At 45.7% G+C, this 26,015-nt stretch overlaps 1 protein-coding gene across 4 annotated transcripts in view; it reads right to left on the bottom strand.

Annotated features, from left to right (window-relative positions):
- Window positions 1-2,462: 2,462 nt before the first annotated feature.
- Window positions 2,463-26,015, bottom strand: part of PKNOX1 (PBX/knotted 1 homeobox 1) — a 62,558-nt gene continuing 39,005 nt past the window's right edge. For 2 of the 4 annotated variants that reach the window (XM_031005200.3, XM_063702786.1), the window contains exons 4-11: window positions 25,844-26,015; window positions 22,827-22,997; window positions 19,054-19,153; window positions 17,854-17,951; window positions 14,665-14,793; window positions 11,150-11,226; window positions 7,224-7,396; window positions 2,463-6,205 (exon numbers count right to left, since the gene is read on the bottom strand). In XM_031005200.3, the coding sequence (XP_030861060.1) occupies window positions 5,994-6,205; window positions 7,224-7,396; window positions 11,150-11,226; window positions 14,665-14,793; window positions 17,854-17,951; window positions 19,054-19,153; window positions 22,827-22,997; window positions 25,844-26,015 (1,132 nt within the window). In that variant the 3' untranslated portion in view covers window positions 2,463-5,993. The remainder of the gene's footprint in view (window positions 6,206-7,223; window positions 7,397-11,149; window positions 11,227-14,664; window positions 14,794-17,853; window positions 17,952-19,053; window positions 19,154-22,826; window positions 22,998-25,843) is intronic. The other 2 variants (XM_031005201.3, XM_063702787.1) reach the window with 1 other exon arrangement.

The following is a 26,015-nucleotide window of genomic DNA, read 5'->3' as shown; positions in this document are numbered from 1 at the left end:
GCCAGGCTGGTCTGGAACTCCTGACCTTGTGATCTACCAGCCTCGGCCTCCCAAAGTGCTGGGATTACAGGCGTGAGCCACTGTGCCCAGCCTAAAATGTTTCTTTTGAAAGATGCTGGAATAAAAGAATTCCTTATTTATTTATTTATTTATTTATTTATTTATTTTGGGACAGAGCCTTGCTCTGTCGCCCAGACTGGAGTGAAGTGGCGTGGTCTCGGCTCACTAAAATCTCCGCCTCCTGGGTTCAAGCGATTCTCCTGCCTGAGCTTCCCGGGTAGCTGGGATTTCAGGCACCCACCACCATGCCTGACTAATTTTTTTATTTTTAGTAGAGACCAGGTTTCTCCGTGATGGCCAGGCTGGTCTCAAACTCCTGACCTCAGGTGATCTGCCTGCCTCGGCCTCCCAAAGTGCTGGGACTAAAGGTGTGAGCCACCACGCCCGGTCTAGAATTCCTGATTTATATTAAAACCATTCTTGCTTTTTACAGGGTTGAAGTCCTTAGTTGCTTAGACATTTTTAGAAAATGGCCTGCAGAAAAATCAGTTATATTTTAAAATATTTTACTTTATATTCACTGAGTTTTCTTTCATATTATCTTAACACAGCAATCCATGTCAGAAATAAGTTGTGAAGCCCTTAACAGTTTACACTGTCTTGTGTGTTAGTGTAGACCTGGGTTGTAGAGACTGTGGAGCTAGAGGAGAGCAGCCAGTGAAGGTGGAGAAATACTCAGCTCAACTGTGCCAGGGAATCCCAGGAAGGAGTGCTTCCCGCAGCAGAAGCCGTGAGAGTGTGGGTTGCTGTGGGAGATAAAGAATGGAAACATCTGTATAAGATAATACCTTCTAAATACGATTTTTATACAGAATACTTACAAATTATCCAAGTAAGCAACACTAACTAGTCCTTTATAGACTACAAAAGCCAGACCTGAGGAGGCCTGGCAGAGAGGAGCCTGCAGGTGCCAGACCGGACCTGGGCTGCATGGTGAAGACGTGGGATTGGAGAAAGCTGGCCCCAGGCCCAGATGCCACCCCGGGCATTCACTGCTTTCAGTCACATGTGCTTAGATGCTATATAGTCACTAGTCTCGCAGATTTTATAAACAATGATAGTTAAACAACTATCCTAGGTCTTAGTGAAGGTACAAATATCCCACTGTACAAGGGCAAAAATAATTTGTACTAAGATTTTTTTTTTTTTTTTTGAGACAGAGTCTCGCTCTATGCCCCAGGCTGCAGTGCAGTGGGACAATCTCGGCTCACTGCAACCTCCGCCTCCCGGATTCAAGAGATTCTCCTGCCTCAGCTTCCCGAGTAGCTGGGATTACAGGTGCCTGCCACCATGCCTGGCTAATTTTTGTGTTTGTAGTAGAGATGGGGTTTCACCATGTTGGCCAGACTGATCTCAAACTCCTGACCTCAGGTGATCCGCCCACCCTGGCCTCACAAAGTGCTGGGATTACAGGCGGGAGCCACCGCGCCCGGCCTTGTACTAAGAATTTCTTCTGAGAGTATATATAATAGAATGGCATGAAAGCTAAAAACAGTAGACATTATTTATGACATTCATATAATTCAAAAACTGTGAAACACTAAATATTTAATCCAAATATTTCTTATTTTCTGGATTTGCTAGACCATTACTCACTTCCTCATCAGTCTTTAGATGGAGAGATAGAATCTTATTAGTCATAAACATCATTGTAAGGCTAGAATAAACCTTATAAGCCAGTTCTTCCTTTTCATAAATGAAGCCCTGGAAGCCTAGAGAGACTGGGGCTGCATGAGGCCCCACATTAATAAAGTTCATGCCCGTCCTCTCACCTCTGAACTAAGGGAGCTGGAGATACAACACAGTGCCTCAGTTTTCTGTAACCAATGAAAACATTGCTTGAAACAATACAGTCAGCTGTCACTACTAATCACCAACAAGACTCACAATTTTCCATGTGGTTTTTAAAATACTAAGTCTGCTGACTTTAGCCTCTAAGCATGAACAGTTGTTGGGAGTTATAACACTCTGGACAACAAAGATTAAAAACCCTCTGAAATTGTTTTAATGTACCTTTTAAATCTTCAGGAACTTTCTTGTCATGAAAATTTATAATATGAACTATGAAAGGGATTATGTTAGCTTACTGATGAATCACTATCTTCTTGTAACTATCAGAATAATTAGATTTGTGGAAAACTATAATAAACAACATAAAAGCTACCTGTTTCCATTTTCTGCCTGAACAGCCAATGAATGAACAAAGTAAGGAATTTAAGAAAAGATTCTTGGACATGTAAATGGACCTGACTAGTCCGATGCAGTGTGGTCCTAGTTTCTCAATATGCAGGGGTGACTACAGACCCTACATGTCACCAGAAGACATGAAAACATTCTCAATGTTTTACATAAAATGGAGAAGCAGCTTTTGGTGACATGAGCTTTATAAAATAAAACATCCATAAAAACAAGTTTCTATTTTTAATTTTTTTGCTTTGATAAATCAATTGCTTCACAAAAATCCTTTTTAAAGACAACAATCCAAGAAAACATATTGTTACAGTATTCACATTTCAAAGATTGTCAGTTTCAAAGACCGAATATAACTAGAACGAAAGATTGCTGAGTTCTTTCTGTCTCTAAGTGCCAGGAATGGGCCTTCACAAGGGGCAGAACCCCCGCCGGGCACCCTGGAGTTTGTCTCAATGAAAAGTGCCCACTGCTACCTCACATAGGCAGGAGACGGATCACTCTCAGGTCACACAGACACAACTCCTGGAGCCCTTAGCCGTGAGGGTTTCTTTTGCATGCTGGATAAACACTTCCACTCATCTTACTATCTGGAATCAAAGCGCAAAGGCCAAGCTAGTCCCTCGGCGGGAGCGAGCTGGAACCCAGCACAGCCAGCCCTGCCACTCCTGCTCCACAGGTGCAGGGCAGGAATAACAGCAACATGCTCAATTTGGGTCTCAAGACACATTCAAAGGGAGCCTTCATAGGGAAAAACTCAACAAGAATAAAACTGGAACCGAATCTGATCATTTAAAACGAAATATTAGAGGGGTCACACTTTTACAGATTCTCTCCACTGTCCAAGGGCTGGAGAACAGGTGTTTTAAGGTGCCAACTGACCTCAAACATGCTGGGCAGTGATTTTGCAAACTGAAACGGCTTGCCATGTAGAAGCTAGTTAAAAGCACCCATTGGAGAGAGGTTAAAGGAAACTCAGGCTATGTCCATAAGCACCCTTTCTCTAAGTGATCTTTATCCTATTCCTCTGAATTTAGTAAGAATTTAGGAAAGTTGAAGAAAGTTTTCAGCTGGAGAGAATGCACACTGTACCATTCAGCATGGGTGTTTAACTCTCAGGCCAGAGCTTCCCAGTGCCACCGAGGTTCAGGCAGTGCTCTCTTTTTATAGATGGGGGTCTCACTGTGTTGCCCAAGATGGAGTGCAGTGGCTATTCACAGGTGCAAGCATAGTGCACTGCAGCCTCAAACTCCTGGCACATGCCATCCTCTGCCTCAGACTCCCCAGTAGCTGGAACTAGAGGCACGCCCTACTGCGCCGGGCAGGGGCAGCACTCTTAAATTCAATCCACTGCTTAGTGAATGTGATTTCTAGTGGGGGAAATAAATGGTGACCTATACATGAGTCTACATTCTGTGAATGGCTTCCACTAATCTACACTAAAGAGCAGGCAGCCGAAGAGATGGAGGGTGGTGAGGGATGATGAGACGGAGGGTGGTGAGGGATGATGAGACAGAAGGTGGTGAGGGAAGGAGGAAGGGCTGGCTGGCTTTCATGGGTGCTTATTTTAAGGAGTCCAACAAAGTTGGAACTTAGGTTAAAAATGATCTTATAGACTTGACTTAAAATATGAGAAAACAGTTCACAAATGAGGAACGCAATGGTGGCTTTAAGATGTCATTCTCGGCCAGGCGCGGTGGCTCACGCCTGTAATCCCAGCACTTTGGGAGGCTGAGGCAGGCAGATCACCTGAGGTAGGCAGATCACCTGAGGTCGGGAGTTCAAGACCAGCCCGACCAACATGGAGAAACCCATCTCTACTAAAAATACAAAATTAGCCGGGTGTGGTGGTGCATGCCTGTAATCCCAGCTACTCAGGAGGCTAAGGAAGGAGAATTGCTTGAACATAAGAGGTGGAGGTTGCAGTGAGCTGAGATCGCACCATTGCCCTCCAGCCTGGGCAACAAGAGCAAAACTCTGTCTCAAAAAAAAAAAAATGTCATTCTCTCCCCAAAAGACTTGATAACCAAGTCTTTCAGTTAAAGCTCCTGAAAGATTTTAAAATAAATTTCTGTGTGTTTCCCACTGACTTCTTAACCTCAATTAATATATTCTTTTGGGAAAAATCAATTCCAGAAAAAACTCTTCACTAGCTTAAAATGTCCCTTGGCTTACAACCAATCATTACTGTTGACTCTCAAGAACTGAAGACATTCCCAACCCTGTAAACAAATGAACTTCAGCCATACCATTTCAGATGATATGAAGACATTCTGTATGAAACACCGTGGCCTGTTTTCTGAGAAAAAGCACCACTCCTAAGTAAACAATGAAAACAAATCAAAACCAAAGAAAACAGAACCCAGCCCACTCTCTCGGTTCATCTTGTTACCAGGAAACAGAAGTCCTACAGTTATTCCAAATCTCACGTGGTCAAGTGAGCAGGAGGGCTCTGAAAAGTCGAAAGCAACAACGTACAAGAGAACGCTGACACCAGGAGACCAGCCACAAACGCAAACGTAGGAGCCAACCCGTGGGGGCTGCCGAGGTGCCCTCGCCAGACCAACTCGCCGCTGGGACTCCAGGGATGTCCGCTAGTTAAGTAATAAAGTCTGAATATCTGCTGTTTGCCCTAGCCCTGAGCCAATGGGGTAGAGCACATTTTATATTAGTTTATAATAAACATTCTGTGCATAACATATTTTGAAGTTAAAACTTTTAAAACAATACACAGCTAACATGGTAAAGCAACCATGCAACTGTGGTCAGATTTAAATTAGACTGGAGTATGTACGGTGAGAGCTCCTAATGGGTCACTGGCTACCATTTCACCTCACTTACCCAAAGTCCTGTTTAGCAGATATCTTTCGATATATGTTTAGATCAAGTGTAAAATGCAATCTGAGCATTACATATCAACAAAAATTTGCAGATATCAAAATTTCATTAAATAGCTGTTTCTTTTATAGTAGTAAATGTTCATCACTACCCTGGGAGAGCAAAGAACCATGGAACGGTCGCTAACTTTGGGCAGGTTCGTTAAATTTGGTCAATTCAGAACATTCCAAATTGAAATATTAATAGCAAGCATGTATTGTTTCTTCTCTAGAAATTTTATCCTCAATATAGTCATCATCCAATTCATAACGAATTTATAAAAATAGCTTTTTTATCCAATAATTCCAGCAAGGTAAAAATAGGAGTTTCTTTTTCTATATAGCAAATGAAACAGGCTCACTGAACATGAGGGGACTTAGGCTTGCTAAGCTTGCCGTCCATCCACTCACGACGAAACCACACTCAGTCTAGGCGTGTGCCGTTGTCACCGCACACTGGCAGTTTCGGGTGCAGCAGCTTCTTTCAAATCCATGGGCCACACAAGTCAACCAGCCCACTGAGATCTGCTGGAACCACAGAACTAAGTGACAACCGCATCACGGTTTAGAAAATGGCAGCGCTAATCCTTAATCTAATTAGGGATTCAAGGCGGGGAGGGAGTGGTGTGTCATTCCTCACAATCTAGCGTTAAACCTTTAAAGAATTTCCTTAAAAATCCACACACACGCACACACGCACACACACACTTGAAAGAAGTCGCTGCACCGGCAAAGACGCGCTTTAAGCTTACTATGAAATACAAAAGTGCACTCTTCTATATCTACATATAAAACATATTAGAAATAAAACTGTGTAAAATGTTTGCTGTGCAAACTCTAAAAAGTCAGGTGCGTCTGCTCCTGCCCCTACTGCAGGGAGTCACTGTTCTCCAAGACCAGCCCGCTGATGTGGGCAGGGGCCAGGGCACCCGCATCCTCCTCTGTGCTGTCCACAGACTCGTCCTCGCTCTGCCCTGCCATCATGACCTGCTGCACCGCCAGGGTGGCCCCGTCCGAGGACAGAGACTGAAGGCTGTCCACGTTCATGTTCACGGGCGTGGTGATGGTGACAACAGCTCCTGCGGCAGGATGAAGGTGTGTCATTATTTAAATTAGTACTCACAGAAAAACACTTTATTACTCAATTGGGTGCTGTTTGCTTGTTTGACCTAAAGTTAAAATAAAACACCTATATATGTTTAGGGAATGTTCAACAGGGATTTAAGAAACTGTTTCTGGGCCGGGCGCGGTGGCTCACGCCTGTAATCCCAGCACTTTGGGAGGCTGAGGCAGGCGGATAACGAGGTCAGGACATCAAGACCATCCTGGTGAACACAGTGAAACCCCGTCTGTACTAAAAATACAAAAAATTAGCCGGGCGTGGTGGTAGGCACCTGTAGCTACTCCCAGCTATTCGGGAGGCTGAGGCAGGAGAATGGCGGGAACCTGGTAGGCAGAGGTTGCAGTGAGCCGAGATTGCGCCATTGCACTCCAGCCTGGGCAACAGAGTGAGACTCTGTCTCAAAAAAAAAAAAAACAAAAAAAAACAAAGCAAACAAACAAAAAAACCCAAAAACACATGCACACAAAACCATCCAAAATATGAAGACCTCATGCGAACAGAAAGATGCCTATAAAACACATCAGAATGGCTGTCTATGTCAGGGGATGGAGAGCAGAGGCCACAGGGAATAAGCAAACACGAGAGAAGGGCATGGGGGATGAAGAGAAAGAAGCCACATGATGAGAACGGGGTAAGTCCCTCCTCCACACCTGGGGTCGGAGGGAAAAGGAGAGCAAACACAGAAGCAAAGGAGAAGATCCACGGGCATGACTGTGTCTTTGAGACAGAATTAATGATTTCATATCTCTATCATGTGTTTTACATTCTCTACTACTGGTGCTCCTAACTCTTACTGAGAGCTCCCGTGCACCCAGAATGCAGCTTCCTCATGTTTTAGTTGCAGAGAAAGAGAACCACGCACTTTCATTCACCACATTACCTGAGGCTCACAGCTAACAGGCCTGATCCAGGCCTCTTGTTCATAATCCCCACCCCATGGTCCACCATGTCTGGCCTTGGCCGGCCACCTGTACCTTCCGACATGGTGAGCTCGCTCGGCGGTGGCTGTGCGACTCCTGATGCAATAGAATCAGGCCAAAACCTCTGAACTGGCCGGTTCTGAGCAGTTTTTTTCTTTGTCTTGGGGGTCTCTGAACAACTTGAATCCAACATTGGCTGAAGAATTCGTCTTCTGGCATTGATGAACCTGGAGTCAACAAAGAGAAGCTTCCATGAAAACAGCCTTCGTAAAGACCCTATACAGGATTAACAAATCCTTCTAACAAACACGCTGCTCTATGAACCACGCTACAAAGAATGACTCAAGTTCTCCACTATAATAACTACTTAAGAGGACTCAATAGCTATTCTAAATTCTCTAAATGCCCAGAAACACAGAGCCTGTTGTTTTAAAAATCATGCAAATAAGGACCAACTCGTCCATGGCACTTTTTTTTTTTTTGTCTCAACATCTTTAGTGCATGTTTGTGAACTAGATACTCATAACGACATAGATGATACTGTTGAATTTGTGAATCTGACACTATTTTCCCTAAGGAAGAAAAATGTTAAAGAAGCAAGACTTTCTGTAGTGCCATCATGCCTGAGACGATCGGGCAGTCTGCACTCGTCTGGACGTCACCAGATCACCAACGTGGCCGAGCCTCTGGGTGGCAACATGTCTGAGCCATCAGAGAATGGGACTGCCACCTCCTCGTTTCACCACAAAGCACGATCTAAGGCAAGAGCTGCATCTTTTCAAAAACGATTCCCAATGATGAGCTGTTTCGTAGATGACTGAGGGCGTAAGTCATCCAGTGGCCCTAGACATGTGGCCAGCACAGCACGTAGGCACCAGCAGTGATGAAATCCCCGACAGATGCTGGCGACTCTGTCAGACTAGGCACTCACGCCTGTGATAAGACTCCATAGAGAATGAGAGCAGCAACAATCACAGGCTGCCAGGGCAGGCTGGACATTGTTTTTGTATTTTTGAGATGGAGTCTCGCCCTGTCGCACAGGCTGGAGTGCAGTGGCACGATCTCAGCTCACTGCAACCTCCGCCTCCTGGGTTCAAGCGATTCTCCTGCCTCAGCCTCCTGAGTAGCTGGGACTATAGGCGCCCGCCACCTCGCCCAGCTAATTTTTGTATTTTTAGTAAACAGGGGGTTACACCATGTTGGCCAGGATGGTCTCGATCTCTTCACCTTATGATCTGCCTGCCTTGGTCTCCCAAAGTGCTGGGATTACAGATGTGAGCCACTGCACCTGGCCCAACAGTCACAGGTTGGCAAGGCAGGCTGGACATTGTTTCATATCAAATGAGTATGATAGCAATCTGAAAATACATTAAGATTAAAGGCTGCTGTCTTCAGTTCCCATTCTTATGCTATGAGCTGTTGCCTTTAAATGGGAGAAAGTGCAAGGAGACTCAAATCCCTAGGCCAGCTTTTCCTCCTGCAGTGACTAGAGGACAAAGATAGCAACCCAGACATGCGTTCTGCTGCACCCACCACCCTATGCCACTGACTGGGCCACTTTGCTACAAAAAGAGCTGCAATAGAAAGAAACGGAAAGAAAAACAACATCTGTCCCGTGAAAGCACCTATCAAACCAGAACCCATCCAGATTCATGCATTACTCCTAACCTAACGCAAAAGCAGCAATACCAACCATGCTTAAGGCCTCGTTTCTGTCTTCTTTTTTCAGTAACATGAATGATAAAGTAGTTGACCTCTTGCTAGAGTCACACATTGCTCATCTATTAAAAGCCAGACTTCCCTATCTGGATAGCTGAGTAGCCATGTTCACGATATCAGGGAAACAAAAGCATTACTTTTAGACTCAGATTCTACTCTGGTTTGTCACTGTGACAACTTCTTTCTTTTTTTAATGCCCCCCTCTGCAAAACAACAACACTAGAACTGGATCAGCTCTAAGGTTGCTTAATTTTAAAAGTCCAAGATTTAAAAATATCTACAATTATATTAGCACACAGTCTAATAATAATGAAGCAGATCGGATCCCGCCATGCTTCATTTAGAGGAACCTGGTGATCCCTGCAGCACAAGCTCCATGGCCACCCACAACCCCAACAAGACCTGGGAGGGAAGGCCCCACTGCTACTGTAATGTGTTGGTTGTTTTCTCTTTTTTGAGACTGAGTCTCACCCTGTCGCCCAGGCTGGAGTGCAATGGTGCGATCTGGGCTCACTGCAACCTCCACCTCCCGAGTTCAAGCCATTCTACTGCCTTAGCCTCCTGAGTAGCTGGGATTACAGGTGTGCATCACCACACGCAGCTAATTTTTCTATTTTTAGTAGAGACAGGATTTCACCATGTTGGTCAGGCTGGTCTTGAACTCCTGACCTCGTGATCTGCCCACCTCGGCCTCCCAAAGTGCTGGGATTACAGGTGTGAGCCACCGCGCCTGGCCTGTAATGTGTTTTTAAATCATTCTTATTCAAAGCTGCTACCAGCAGAGGCATGAACTAATGATGGGTGTGTGTATCTCACTCCAAGATGTAATGTTTGTAAATACAAAAGAAAGAAAGTCACAAAAAGTAAAAAGTAGCTACAAATATTAAAGATTTCAGAAATTTGGAATTTTTAAGTTGTATTATTAAACTGTTATTATTACTAAAAATTAAAAGTTGATACTAAACCTAGATAAGACAATTCGTTAATGTAACATAGAGTCAGGGAACACCAGGAAATCATGAATGAAGAAAAGCAGGAGGGTGCTGAGCAGTGACGGGGCACCAGCACATCCAGAGAAGCATCCCTCCCGCTTCAGCCCACCCACCACAGGTGTGCCCCAACCAAAGTATGTGGTTTCCACACAGCTCCAGGAAAACAAGCACATGAGCAGTATATAACAACCACTGCAGCAACAACATACTCAGAATCTTTACATTTTTGTTAATATTCTATTTAAAAGATTTAACAGGAAATAACGCAAATAGTATAGTCTGTTGTGACTACCCAAATCTAAAAGAATGGCAAGAATGCAGGATCATGGAAGTACTTATGCAACCCCGAAGCATACCTCCCGCACACACGACTGCACAAAGACGAAGACTTTCTTGCTGGAACTTCAACAAGTTCACATTTTAGCACAGCTAAGATAAAGATAATAATGTTTACAACTGGAAGAATTTGTCCTTTCTTCTTTTATGCATGCCAGTTTTATTAAGCTGAAACTGTTTCCTACATCTGAATAATAAGTAAATTAAAAAAGTGACAAGTGACTAATAACCAAAATGGAAGACCACCCCCCACTTCAGTGCCACCTAGGAACACGCACAAGCCCTTACTGAAGAAAATACATCTGGCCAGAGTCTAAGTGTCCACAGCAATGTTTGACAGCAGGACTAGAAGGGGATGTTTTATGAAATGTCCTCCTGGGTGTTTCTTTGCTAGGAATGGCTCCCAGACTCTTCTGTGGAGCAGGACCCCCACAAGAAAGAGTGGCAGAGGGTCCCCTCATGGGGCAGGACCTCTCACTCTTGGCCTCCCACCATCCAGAGGCTCATCCACTAACAACACATCACAGTTTTGTATGAATGTGGGGCTTGGGGACAGTAGCACCCTAGAGAAACAGTTCTAAAGAGGCAGGCAGGATGCAGTCCATAATGAAGTATTGATATGAAAACTTAGGTTGAACCTGGTTTATTCCTAAGTCTCCTGCTCCCATTGCCCATTAAAAGAACTCATATTTTTAGTCGGGTGCAGTGACTCACACCCATGATCCCAGCACTTTGAGAAGCTGAGGTGGGAGGATCACTTGAGGCCAGGAGTTCGAGACCAGCCTGGGCAACACAGCAAGACCCCGTCTCAATTGAGAAAAAAGAAAAAGGGAGATCTCCTATTTTCAGCAAGATTTCACCATGTATTGGTGCCAGGGTTTCCAAGTGCTCTACCGTGCTGACAGCATGATTTCAGGAAGCAGGGCACCTTACCAGTTGTTGACTTGGAGTAGTGTCAAATTTGTCTGAGCAGCAATCTGTTTTTTCTCATCCTCTGTTGGGTAGGGATGCTGAAAATAAAAAAGAAGGTTACCATGGCCTTTGAGTTTACAAAGGAAATCAAGATGATTTAGGCAAAATGTGAGCATTACATAATCATTAGAAAATAATGGTCACGTCAACAGTGCTTCTAGCCAAAACCTAACTGTAGTCTCACGAACAAAGTGTTTCTCCTCGTCCCAGGAATGTCCTAGTGCTGCAGTGGCTGGTTAGCGCATAGGCCAAGGCGGACCGCCCCCCACGTTTAACAGTTCAGCAGTGACGATAACAGCAGCGACATCACGAGGAGCAGCTATGCAGTCCAGCGGTGAGTCTACGCCAGGCTTGATACAATCTATAGATTCTGTATCAACTTTATTGAACTTTAACTTATGAACAATAAACTACATCTATGTAAAGAGGATGGATGGATGTGTTCTGGCCCGGGAGCCTCTGCCACAAGCAACACACAGCACATTTCAATTACCTTGGTCCATTCTATAATAATTCACTGATTCCTCAGAAGCACCTGCTGAGACGGTCACTGTCAGTGTCTTTATTTTACAGAAGAGGAGACTAAGGCATGAAGTGTTTACAAACTGCCCCCATCCCACAGCTGGTGAAACAGGTGGAGTAGGAAATGGCCAGGCAGGCTGGGGGACAAATTTCCATCATGGGTACCACAGGAATCAACTGACACTGGGATAAGCTGATGCCATCGACGGCTTTCCTGGGATGAGATCTCTGCTGGATTCACCTGTGCTGTCAGTAAGGAACTGAACCCAGGGCTGGTGACAGGAGTGCCCACTATGCTATTCTTCTTTTATGTATGATTGAAACATTTCACATACAAAAAATCCAACCAGAGGGCCGGGCGCGGTGCCTCACGCCTGTAATCTCAGCACTTTGGGAGGCTGAGGCAGGTGGATCACTTGAGGTCAGGAGTTCGAGACCAGCCTGGCCATCTGGAAAAAAAAAAAAAAAAATCCGGCCAAGTGTGGTGGCTCACGCCGGTAATCCCGGTACTTTGGGAGGCCAAGGTGGCCAGATCACAAGGTCAGGGGATCAAGACCATCCTGGCTAACACGGTGAAACCTTATCTCTACTAAAAATACAAAAAATTAGCCGGGCATGGTGGCACGCACCTGTAGTCCCAGCTGTTTGGGAGGCTGAGGCAGAAGAATTGCTTGAACCCAGGAAGCGGAGGTTGCAGTGAGCCGAGATTGCGCCACTGCACTCCAGCCTGGGAGTGCAGAAAAAAAAAAAAAAAAATCCAACCAGAACTAGATAGCAAAACTCACAGAAGAACCAACCGAAAATGATTTCTAGCTATGGTAAATAATTTCTCCAAGATTGATGACTGTCTATATGTGGAAACCAACACGACATTTACTCTAAAACCTGAATGCACTAAAGCCCCTGATTTGGGATCAACAAGGACCCAAGAGAATGAACGGTACCAGCGAAGTCAGCAGTGAGAGTTTACTTTGGCTTTGATGTGAAAGGAACACTGAGTGCGGCGTGGAAACACCCCTGCCCATCACACGGGGACGGAGCGGCCTCAGATGTGCCTCAGCAGTGATGGGTTTGTTTCCTCAAACTAACGGCAGTGTGACTCAACTTGACTCCATCAATGAGTGTGTGGCTCTGAGCTCAAGGTCATGGAAACAGAAATACTGTTCTCCCCCTTTAAAAAGCTCATAAAATAGAAACAGGGCAGGAAACACGAGCACACAAGCAGAAAACACCAAACGGCCAGAGATGCTGCCCCAGAGAATGCGGGAAACTACAGGGGGTCGGCACTGCCAAGAAACAAGGGTGAGGAGGGACTGAGGACGCCCTACAGGAAAAAAAGCGGCGTCTTCACTGGACATGATGAGCAGGGTTTATTGTTTGAGAAATTATTAAAACATTAAAGGAAACCTGAAAGGAGAGTACTCACCCAATCCCACCACTTGGTGTTGTTCTATCATTATGTTATACATATACTGATTGGCTGTAATAATCGCAATGTGTGTAAATATACCAACATGCTGCCTTTTGACTTCCTATCCTTCACTAAACCTCCCGACTGCTTACAGCCCTCATTCCTCATGTTAACTATGCATATGATACTCCATCAAACCGGTACGTCCCCGTCTACATGCCGACCTGCTTTCCATTATTATATTGAACAACACTAACATTCTTACACACAAATCTTTCCATTTTCTTGTGACTGATCTCTTTGAACCAATTTCTTGGAGCAGCCCCGCTGCTCACAGGTAGCATGCCTTTCTCCTGACATGTGTGGCTTGCTACCTTTTATGCCCATGGAAGCGGCTCGGTGGAGACCAAGAGGCCAGGGCAGGCAAGCAGAAGAGGCGCAGCCCAGGCTCCTGCCAGGCCTTCTGCCCAGGAGAGGGCCCTTCTCCTCCCAGGATCACTCAGCAACACTACCCACCAGTTTCAAGCCCTCAGGCCAGTCACTCCCATGGACCCTATCCTCAACTGAGGAGCCCGAGGCAGCCAGAGGAAAGTGGGCCACGAAATGGCGAGATGGCTACGGGCTCAGGGGCCCACAGTCAGGGGAGGGCAAGGACAGAGTGCTGAGGACAAACAGGCCTCAGCCCCAGTGGAGGCACCCTGGAGAGGAGACAGTGGGAGGGCAGGGCAGATGCAGCGCAGAAAGCCGAGGAGGAGGAGGCTGGGAAACAGGCGGATATGGCCACAGCCCCACAACAATCAGTGGCGACAGCAGGGGAGAAGGGCAAACTTAGGGCCAAGCCAAACTGGCGTCTGCCTTCCCGCCTTGGCCTCCCTGTGCTTGTCCCAGGAGAGCCCCGCCTGCTCTCTCCTGCCCTGGATCAGCAGGCTGGCAGCAATGGTGCCACACAGCGTGCAGAGCAGGTCTCCCCCATCAACTCAGCAAGCAGGCCCACCACTGCACTTCCTAAGATGTCCTGGGGACAGGGAGAAGATGCGGCCATGGCCCGGGGGAGGAAGCCGGGTGCACACGTGCTGGGCAAACCGGCGCGCCCTGTGGGACAAACTCGCTTCCAGCGAAAGGCACCCACCCGGTGGCCCGCCTGTGGGTGCACCCGGCCCTGCGATGTCTCTAACCCATCTCAGCTTCCTTGTTAATCCAACACACAGAAACACAGCAACTTCCCCAGCTGCTGCCCAAGAACACCCCTTCTCTGCCCACTTTTCTGGCTCACCTGACCCCATCACCCTTCGTGGTGGGCTGTCTCGGACACACGTGTACACCTCACATGTGCTCAGGTGCTCCTTCACGGCGGCCCTCATTGCCCTTCAAGTTCCCTGCAGCAGTGCCCCACGCTCCCCACATTATGGACATGCCACAAAGTCCTGAAAGTCAGGCCTTTGATTTTCTAAGCCCAGAGAAGTAACCCTTTTCCATGACACATAAGCCAGAGAGCAAGCGTCGCAGAGGGCTGCAAGGCAAGGGCCGGCCCAGCCGTCCTTACCCCGATGTGCTGGAAGAGCCAGGACCGCATCACATTCGTGGCATGCTTTGGCAGGACGCCCCTCTTGTTCTTAGATGAACCATCATCTTGATGCAAGATGCTGAGATCTTGGTTTAACTGTAACTGAAGCTTTTAAAGTTGAAAAATAACATTAGAAAGCATAGGAAATTCTCACATATCCAAGTACTTACAACTGCAGGTGGAGAAAACAGCCAAGGATCAGACAGGGAAATGACTTGTAGTCGAGGCCCATGCACGGGAACCCTGTGTGGACTGATGTTTCAGGACACAGCTCCCTCCACATGACTGGGCTTTTCCTTTTTTTGAGACAGGATCTTGCTCTGTCACTCAGGCTGGAGTGCAGTGGTGCAGTCACGGCTCACTGCAGCCTTGAACTCCTGGGCTCAAGTGATTCTTCCAGCTCAGCCTCCCGGGTAGCTGGGACCACAGCCATGCATCACCACACCCAGCTAATTTCTTCTACTTTTTGTAGAGGCAGGGTCTCGCCCTGTTGCCCAGGCTGGCACATGATAAGTCTTTGCACTAGTGACTTGGCTCTGCAGAGGCCTCTCAGGCAGGGAGGCTCAGAGCCCATCCTCTGCAGGCAGGAATGCCGTGGTCCTCTCACCCACCACCTGTTCCCACCTGTGCCTCCTGCAGCAAGGTCAGTGAGAACATGTGACTTCCTAGCCGAAAAGGGATGTCAAGAACCAATGAGAATGAACAGGGACACCAGAAAATCCAACTCTCAAGAGCAGGACACGCCAGGGGAGCAGAGGGGAAAGAAACAGAAACAGCACAAAGGCAGAAAGAGGGGCCGCAGAACAGGAGGGCACAGGCTGACTCCTTGTTCCAGACGCCTCCACAGGCACTAGAGATACGGACCTTCCCTCCTGTCACCCAGGAAAGGGTAGGCTACTCTGCCAACTTCATTTTAAAAGAAAAAGATGTGAATGGCATTTCTTTGTTAAGTTCCTTCTCACTAAACACGAGAGAAGATCTGCTCGTTACAAGGCCGTGCTCCAGGCCCTGGCATGGCCTCCCTCACACAGCATCTCCCTCCCCAGGTGCCTGCTGAGATGATGCTGCCACTGCACACTGCGTAGATCAGGGAAGGAAGGAAGCAAAATCGCTCCGTAGGGTCCGCAGCATGGATAGGTCAGCCTGTTTAAGAGCTCACATATAAACCTAACTTTAGTCCAGGCACAGTGGCTCACACCTGTAATCCCAGTACTTTGGGAGGCCAAGGCAGGAGGACTATTTGAGCCCAGGAGTTCAAGACCAGCATGGGCAACACAGTGAGACCCTGTCTTTACAAAAACATTTAAAAATTAACTGGGCAAGGTGGCACATGCCTGTAGTCCCACTACTCAGGAGGTGAAGGTGGGAGGATTGCTTGAGCCTGGGAGGTCAATGCTTCAGTGAGCTGTGTTTATGCCACTATACTCCAGCCTGGGTAACAGGGCGAGACCGTCTCTTAAAAAAAAAAAAAAAATCAGAGCACCTGCAAAAAAAGAGAAGCTTCTAAAAGATGAGAAAAACACAAAAGATTGGAAAAAAGAACACCAACTTTCTTGAGGGCTGGGTGCGGTAGCTCACGCCTGTAATCCCAGCACTTTGGGAGGCCGAGGCAGGCGGACTGCTTGAGCCCAGGATTTCGAGACCAGACTGGCCAACGTGGTGAAACTCATTTCTACTAAAAATACAAAAATTAGCTAGGCATAGTGGCACACACCTGTAATCCCAGCTACTCGGGAGGCTGAGGCAGGAGAATCACTTGAACTTGGGAGGTGGAGGTTGCAGTGAGCCGAGATCACACCACTACACTCCAGCCTGGGCAACAGAGTGAGACTGCGTCTCAGAAAAACAAAACACAAAAGTAATGCTTTCTCAACGTTGGGTAGAAAGGATTTTCAACCCGGAATTCTACAAGTAAACAGACTGCATATCAAATATGAGATCAAAATAAACTCATTTTTAGGTTTGCAAAGTCTCAAAAAAAGTCGGGTTTTTTTGTTTATTTTATTTTATTTGAGATGGAGTTTCGCTCTTGTTGCCCAGGCTGGAGTGCTGTGGCACGATCTCGGCTCACTGCAACCTCCGCCTCCCAGGTCAAGCGATTCTCCTGCCTCAGCCTCCCGAGCAGCTGGGATTATAGACATGTACCCGACATCCAGCTAATTTTTGCATTTTTAGTAGAGACGGGGTTCCACTATGTTGGACAGGCTGGCCTCAAACTCCTAACCTCAAGAGATCCACCCATCTCGGCCTCCCAAAGTGCTGGGATTACAGGTGTGAGCCACTGCACCTGGCCAGAATCAATGTTTGTTTTTTTTTTTTTTTTTTTGAGATGGAGTCTCACTCTGTCGCTCAGGCTGGAGTGCAGTGGCACGATCTCAGCTCACTGCAACCTCTGCTTCCCGGGTTCAAGCGATTCTCCTACCTCAGCCTCCCGAGTAGCTGGGATTACAGGCGTGCACCACTGCACCCAGCTAATTTTTGTATTTTTAAGGACAGGGTTTCGCCATACTGGCCAGGCTAGTCTTGAACTCCTGACCTTGTGATCTGTCCACCTTGGCCTCCCAAAGTACTGGGATTACAGACGTCACCGTGCCCGGCCCAGAATCAATGTTCTTAAAGTAAGAACTGATAACACACACCAAAGACGGGCAAGACTCAGCAGCCGCAGAGATAGCACCACTGCACTCTAGCCTGGGCGACAGAGAGGCCTGAAAGCCCTGGCCCAATGACATTGTCATGATGGAGGTGTGGGCCAGGCTCACTGGGTCTGAAAAGCTTGCCTGGCAGTTCTGCCGTGCCCTTTGTGGGGACCCTGGGGAGTGTGTGCCTACAAGACCTCTGCCCCTGGTGGACGTGCACATGATCCAACGTTAGCACTGGATAACTCTGTGTGTGTGTGTGTGTGTGTGTGTGTGTGTGTGTGTGGGGCAGGGGGTGGTTATGAGTGACTTTTTTTCCTGTTCTTTCAGAATTTTCTGAACTTTGCAAATTCTCTACAATGCGAGAGATAAGAGTACAAAGAAACAAAACACTGACATTCAGAGAAACCAGAAATTGCTACACAAGACAAAGCTCTTCAGGCAAAGGGAAGGGCTCATGCTTGTTCTACCTGTGCCCCTATGTGGGCAGCACTCGCCCCCAAAGCCTTCCATAAAATGGCGCACGCACCTGGGAGTTCTGGATCCTAATTGTCCCAGGCGACAATGTCTGTGTGACCACTTGGCCTTGGGGAGTGACGACCGTGACAGGCTGATACACTGTGCCACCTCGAAAGGGAGAATAAAAATATGAGGCTGCTTTTAAGTCTCAATGATTTAAACCATTCTTCTTTATTATTATTATTTTTTTTTGTAGAGACAGGGACATTGCTTTGTTGCCCAGGCTGGTCTCTAACTCCTGGCTTCAACTGATCCTCCCGCCTTGGCCTCCCAAAGTGCTGGGATTACAGATGTGAGGCACTGCGACCAGCCCTCTTCTTGATATACTTACAAAAGGAATAAAATCCCTGGTTTGATGAGCTTTTTAATCATTTCAAAAGATCAACAATCCTTTGCCAGTTGACTTGTCACTATAAAGTATCAAAACAAACTCCCTGGGTGGGCTACTCGGGCACCTGCAGCAGTGGGTGGGCAGGTGGGTGGGCACTATGTGCCTGGCAGCCCACACAGCCCGGCTCACACACCACCAACTGACCTGGGGTGTGAGGGCTCCCTTCCTTTTGCTAGCCTCTGCTTTCTACTATTTCCTAAAATTAGCACATGTTAAGGATTTGGCCAAGGGTACTAAATAATAACTATTTTATTCTAGTTATATTTTTTTTCCCACTGAGGTTTCCCTTTGTGCTATTATGTGAGGTCTTTGGTGTAAATTTCTACCCCTCCCTCTTCGCCGTGTCCCATTTCCATGATGCTTTGTGTTTTCAATGTTCTCTACGCACCAGGGAACTCTGGAATCTGTCCCTTTCCTGTAATGGTTTTGTTCTACAAGTAATACCAATGCTAAGACTGCATTTTTATTTGTCATCAATTAATGATAAAACTTAAGATTTTCAAGGTGCTATTAAAAGCACAACAAAAAACTATGTTATTTGAAAATGACAACTGGTTTTGGTGTATATTTTCAACTCCTACATAAAACCTTTTTTCTTTCCAATATATTTTTGGTAGAGAAACAAAGAAACACAATCTGCATAAAATATTTGTTATTGAGTATTAACAAGAAAGAGGCATTCAGAGACCTCTAGCTTCTAACATTGCTATATTAGAAAATGGCATGAACTTGAAATTATATTTATACTGTCATTCTAACACACAGGACCATTTTCTGCAAAAACTCATGGAGAGCGTGTCCATTTTTCTGTCATCGTACCTGCCACCGTCGCCATGGCTACGTTTCCCTGCTGCAGCGCAGACGCCGGCACCACAATTCCCTGAGGGCTGATGGTGCCTGTGATGGCACTTTGAATCTGCTGCAAGTCAGAACACACATGTTGAAGGAATTACTAGAAAACGGAAAACCCATGTTTAAAACTTTAACATAAGTAGCATAATGACACCATTAAAAAAGGAAAGAGAAGCTTGAGGGAAAGAACATCCTCAGATGACGCGGCTTCAGAATGCACGCAGCACACACGGAAAGCAAGAGATGTTCAACTGTGTACTAAACACAACAAGCCAGCCTGCAACGTCAGCCTGCACTGTGGCTTCCAAAAGATGATCTTCATCTCACTGCCATATTCCACGTGCCTTACAGCCCAGGAGTATGACGAGGAAGACCCTGCTTTCTGATCACACATCTTTTTCATTAGACTTGGCTTGGTGGACTCTTGAGTTTTCCATGAACCAAGCTCTCCCCGACCGATAAGAGCATTCAAGAGATTATAACACAGGCCTGGGAGGCACTGGAAGTGACCAGGGCTGAGGTATTCCAAGCTGTGCTGGGGAGTCAGCCCCTGGCACCCACCTTGACTCTTGACCCCGGCACAGACTAAGTGTGATCTTGGCTTTCCCCAGTGTTCTTGCTTGTACAGTGCTTGGAATTGTGCCCGGCCTACAGCGAGCCCCATGCAAATGTTTGTACATGCCCCATGGAGGACTCTACGCATCTGGGGTTAGATCCACATGGGCCACTTTATCCACTGACTGTGACGCCTGGGTGGGCAGCTGGCAGGGGAGAGGAGCCTCCAGTGCTGGGCCTGGCACACTCATGTGCCCTGACATGTGACCAGTTACATAGCATAAGGGGACACCACCCCAAGGCAGTGATTCTGTGGGCCATCATCGAGCGGAATGTGTAAGCTTAGCGGCTACGCTTAAAGCCTGCCACATTAATTAGGTTGTAATAAAAGTTAAGCTAGTCCAATCAATCATCCCAGCTTCCACCTTAAGATCTTAGAAAAAGAGGAACATCATGAACCGAAAGCAGAAGAAAGGAAATAATAAAGATCAAGGTGAAATCAATGAAACTGAAAACAGAAAAACAACCAAAAAAATCAATAAAACAAAATACTGTTCTTTGAAAATTACATAAACCTCTAGAAAGACTGACTAAAAAAAAAATAGAGACACAAAAGATCAATATCAGAAATAAAACAGGAAGAGATCACTGTAGACCCTGCTAACACCAAAAGGCTATGAAGAGAATACTAGACCAACTCTAAACTCCTAAATTTAACATCTTAGGTGAAATAGATCAATTCTATTTCTCAAACATTTAAGAAATAACACCAAGTCTACATAATCTCCAGAAAAAATAACAGGAGGGAATACTTCCCAATCCATTTTATGTAAGTTTGTGTATTTTGATACCAAAACCAAAGACAGTATGAAAAACAAAACTATACACCAATATCCCTTACAAATATAGACAAAAATGCTGAACAAAATATTAGCCAATAGAATTCAAGAATACATATGAAAAGAATTATGTGCCATGGCCAAGCGGAGTTTATTCCAGGAATAGAAGGCTTGTTCAATATTCAAAAAACCAATCCATGTAATGTCCATTATTAACAGGCTAAAGAAGAAAAATCACACAATCATATCAATCGATGCTGGAAAAGCATTTAACAAAATTGAACAAAATAAAATCTCTCAGAAAAAAAGCAATATAGGAGAACCTCCTTAACTTGATAAAGAGCATCTAGAAAGAAACCTGCAACCAACATCATCGACAGTGAGCGACTGAAAGGTGTCCCCTAAGGTGGTGACAAGGCAAGGATGTCTGCTCTTGCCACTCTTATTCAAGATGGCACAGGCCAGGAAAGGAAATGCTTGGGTATAATTCTAAAAACGCATGTACACAACTTATGTGTCAAAAACTACAAAGCACTGATGAATGAAATCAGAGTTGTCAATCAATGGAGAGACATGCCATACCTGTGGATTGGAAGACTCAATGCAGTAAAGATGTCAATTGTCCCCAGATTGATATACAGGTATAATACAATTCCTATCAAAATCTAAGCAAGATGTTTCTGTAGCTCTAGACAAGAGCATTCTAAAATTTATGTGGACAGGCAAAGGAACCAGAACAGCTAAACAATTTTGAAAAGGAATCACAGGGTGGGAGGAAACAATGTGCCCAGCTTTGAGAGTTATTCTATAGAGAAATCCACTCAAAATGGATCACGGATTTAAATGCAAAATGTAAAACTATAAAACTTTTGAGGCCAGGCATGGTGGTTCACACTTGAGCCCAGGAGTTTGGGACCAGCCTGGGCAACATAGTGAGAACTTGTCTCTATTTAAAAACTTTTAGGAAAAAACTTAAGATGAAGTCTTTGGGACCTAGGGTTAGGCAAAGAGTTCTTAGACTTGACACCAAAAGAATGATCCATAAAAGGAAAACCTAATAAATTCAACTTTATTAAAATTAAAAAGGCTGGCTCTGAAAAAGGCCTGTTAAGAGGATGAAAAAAATACTTAGCTACTATAGACTTGGAGAAAACACTTGCAAACCATATATCCAACAGAAAACTAGTATCTACAATAAGCAAAGAACTCTCAACACTCAGAAGTTAAAAAAAAATCCAACTAAAAAATGCACAAAAGACGGCCAGGCATGGTAGCTCATGCCTGTAATCCCAGCACTTTGGGAGGCCGAGGCAGGCGGATCACGAGGTCAGGAGATCGAGACCATCCTGGCTAATATGGTGGAACCCCGTCTCTACTAAAAATACAAAAAATTAGCCGGGTGTGGTGGCAGGCACCTGTAGTCCCAGCTACTCAGGAGGGTGAGGCAGGAGAATGGCATGAACCCAGGAGGCGGAGTTTGCAGTAAGCCGAGATCGCACCACTGCACTCCAGCCTGGGTGATGGAGTGAGACTCCATCTCAAAAAAAAAAAAAAAAAAAAAAAGGCAAAAGACATAAGCAGCAGACATTTTATCAAAGAAAATACACAGAGGGTATAATAATGTTCAACATTATTAGCCATCAGGGAAATGAAAATTAAAACCACAAAGAAATATTAATATCACTACATATCATCAGAATGGCTAAAACACAATAGTGCTTCCTCATGGATAAACCTTCCAGGCATTCTGCACAATGAAACAAGCAAAGGATCCAGAAGGACAAACGCTGTACAATTCCGCTTAACATGAGAGACCTGGAGTCATCGAATTCACAGAGACAGACAGTAGAATGGTGGGTTCCAGGGGCTAGGGGAGGGGGAATCCGGAATGAGTGTTTAATGGGGTCAGAGTTTGAGTTTGAGAAGATGAGAAAGTTCTGGAGATGGATGGTGTTGATGGTTGCCCAACAATGTGAATAAACTTAACACCATTGAACTGTAAATTTTAAAATAGCTAAGATGGTAAATTTTATATTATGTGTATTTTACACAATTTTTCAAAAGAATAAGTAAAATATTTTCAGAAGAAATAAAAGAAAGAAATGAATGGAATTGTGCCTTCCATAAACATGGGACCGGGGGGGCCCAGTATGCAGATTGAGGACTCACTTCATAATCTGAGGGAGTTCATTCCCAAACCAGGCTGGGGTCAGAGACCTAGAGGGTCCTTCTTGTAGAAAGTCATTAAGATGACCCAGTGAATTCTGAAAGAGCTGGTGGTCTCATGACTCAATGCAGATGTTCACAGTGGCAGAGAGGGAAAGCGAGACCCCCAAACGTAAGTACCTGGGACTGCACTGGTGAGTACGGGCTTCCAGGCTCTCCACTCAACAGAGTTTCACTGTTCATTTTTGTTTTTAGACAAGCAATGTATCGACTGCAGAAATCTTTGCAGAGTTCGTTAACCTTTTCCAGCTCAAGAAGATGAATGCGCAAAACCTGGATTGCTTTTACCATCTAGAGCAGAGAAAATGAAGACTTTCAGAGAAAAAGGTGGCATTATTGTAAGTTATCATGATCCTACATACCAGTTCTTACTCATTAGATGGAACCATCTCTACTGCCAATAACCAAAGTGGAATAACATCAGAAATCCTCTAAACTGATGTGTTGTTCCGGTGCCACTGACCTGGGCTTTGGTGTTTGGCTGCATCTGGTGTGCAGGGAAGACAAAGGCGCATGGTGGTGACCTCGGTGCATCCCAGTGCTAGGTGTGTGGGCTGTGAGCCAAAGCCTAGCCCTTCCACTGATTCGCTCTGTGGCAGGCAGGACAAGTGACTCACCCTCATCTACTCCTGTTTCTACATCCACAAATAGGGACACATCCACACTCACCCTAGGCTAGTGCTACATTTTCATAAAGTTCCATTTTGGTGTCTTTGCCTAGTTCTAGATCCTCAAGATTTTCTCTTGCGATTTTTCTAAAAGTTATATCATTTTTTTTGTTTTGTTTTGTTTTTTGAGACAGAGTTTCACTCTTACTGCCCAAGCTGGAGGCTGAAGTGCAGTGGTACGATCTCAGCCCACTACAACCTCTGCCTCCCGGGTTCAAGTGATTCTCCTGCCTCAGCCTCCTGAGTAGCTGGGATTACAGGCGTGCACCACCATGCCCAGCTAATTTTTGTATTTTTAGTAGAGATGGGGTTTCACCACGTTGGTCAGGCTGTTCACGAACTCCTGACCTCAGGTGATCCACTTGCCTTAGCCTCCCAAAGTGCTGGGATTACAGGCGTGAGCCAGCACACCTGGCCAAAGTTGCATAGTTTTATATTAAGTAACTACATTTTGGGTAATTTGTCCCACAGCAATAGATAACTAATACCAATAATGCAGCCATTTTCATAAGCACCAGCTGCCTGTGAATCAGCAGCTCCAAAGCCCATCTCCTTCACCTGTAAATCTGGTGGTAGGAATTCGTAGGTATCTATGCAGTGAATAAATGAATCACTCAGTAACAAAAATGATGGAGTGTCAAATTCTGCTAGGCCCTGTGCTAAACAGTCACCAGTGAGGAGAACCTTGGTCCCTGCCAGCCTAGTGGGGTGCAGAGGACACCTGTGCTCTACTCACTGCGCCAAGCCAGGTGTGGGCCAATGGGAAGATGGATGCGGACCACAGACTCATGGGTGGAGAGAGCATCGGATCCTCACCCAAAGAGCATGCACTGTTAGTCTCATCTCAGAGAGGAGGAGACAGATCCAAGTCAGATAACTCACCCACAAAATCTATTTCATGGTAAGCATCGAGTATATAATGAGAATTTTCTTAAAAACTAAGACCTCAGCAATTTATTCAGGAAAAATGAGTTTTCCAAAAACCTTTTCTGTTGAAGGCCCTAACCAGGGTTTTGATATGGGACCAAGATGGCTCGAAGGGAATCCAGTGAAGGTTCCCTGATGCCGGATCGTTGTGTACCCAGCTCTGAGAAGTAAACACGTGGTTACACTCTGGCAGGAGAGCAGACCCAGAGAGTGTGGTCTGCCCAGACCAAGCTGACAGTGCTGTACAGGTGCCTCAGGTGCAGCTCGTTCAGAGCAATCCAGTGATGACGGAACCAAGATGTTCTCCATTGCCTCTGGAGGGCACAGAAAATGCTGGATTTTGGAGCCCTGGCCCTGGGGTGAGGGCATCACAAATCACTGTCAGCCTCAAGACAGAGCTGTCGCTGGGCGTGGTGGCTCACGCCTGTAATCCCAGCACTTTGGGAGGCTGAGGCAAGCAGATCACAAGATCAGGACATCGAGACTATCCTGGCTAACACGGTGAAACCCCGTCTCTACTAAAAATACAAAAAAAATTAGCTGGGCGTGGTGGCGGGCGCCTGTAGTCCCAGCTACTCGGGAGGCTGAGGCAGGAGAATGGCTTGAACCTGGGAGGCGGAGCTTGCAGTGAGCTGAGATCACACCACTGCACTCCAGCCTGGGCAACAGAGTGAGACTCCGTTTCAAAAAAAAAAAAAAAGACAGAGCTGTCTTGGAGAATACAGCTCAAGTTTGTGTCCATGTCCATGATAAACCAAGGACAGACGCAGGTCACAGACATGCCACCTGAACACCCCAGACCTACGGACCTTTACAAACACTGTGCAGAGAACTGAATCCCCGTGTCCATTTGGCATGGAGGCTCAAATTATTTTATTTTATTTTATTTTATTTTTATTTTTTGAGACAGAGTCTAACTCTGACACCCAGGCTGGAGTGCAGTGGCATAATCTCGGCTCACTGCAACTTCCGCCTCCTGGGTTCAAGCGATTCTCCTGCCTCAGCCTCCTAAGTAGCTGGGACTACAGGCATGTGCCACCATGCCCGGCTAATTTTGTATTTTTAGTAGAGATGGGACTTTGGCCAACATCGAGACCAGATGTTGGCCAGGCTGGTCTCGAACTCCTGACCTTGTGATCCGCCCACCTCAGCCTCCCAAAGTGCCGGGATTACAGGTGTGAGCCACCACGCCTGGCCTATTTTATTTTATTTTTAAAGGAAAGGGTAGGTTGGGCCTTGAGAGACTGAGGAGGGAAGATTGCTTGAGGCCAGGAGTTTGAGACCATCTGGGGGAATACAGTAAGATGTGTCTACAAAAATAAAATAAATCTAAAAATAAGAACTAAATAAATAAAAGATACCTAGAGAAGGCTGGAAGACTTGGAGATATCCACATTACACACACCATAAAAATTCTTTTAGAGTTGTATGAGTCTCTCCTTTAGCACAACTACAAGCAGTCTAAAGTTCTACTTAGAAGCCTAAAATTTCATGAACAGATTTCACATTTTGAAAACTAAAAATAAAATTTATTTTACTTACTAAATTATCAGTTTCTGGATCTTCACAAAAGAAAGGTTTCCCTTCTTTCTCTTGCTTTCTTACAAAATTTTCGATGTCTACATCAAAACTGGCAGAAGTTGTGCCTTCAGAGCCCTGTGTAGATTGTTCACATTTTTCAAACAACAAAGCTAATAATGGAAATAGTGGATGC

The sequence above is a fragment of the Gorilla gorilla genome, chromosome 22 (assembly GCF_029281585.2).
Source record: "Gorilla gorilla gorilla isolate KB3781 chromosome 22, NHGRI_mGorGor1-v2.1_pri, whole genome shotgun sequence".
NCBI lineage: Eukaryota > Metazoa > Chordata > Mammalia > Primates > Hominidae > Gorilla > Gorilla gorilla.
The sequence above is the reverse complement of the archived record's forward strand: the minus strand, read 5'-3'. Positions and strand labels throughout refer to the sequence as shown.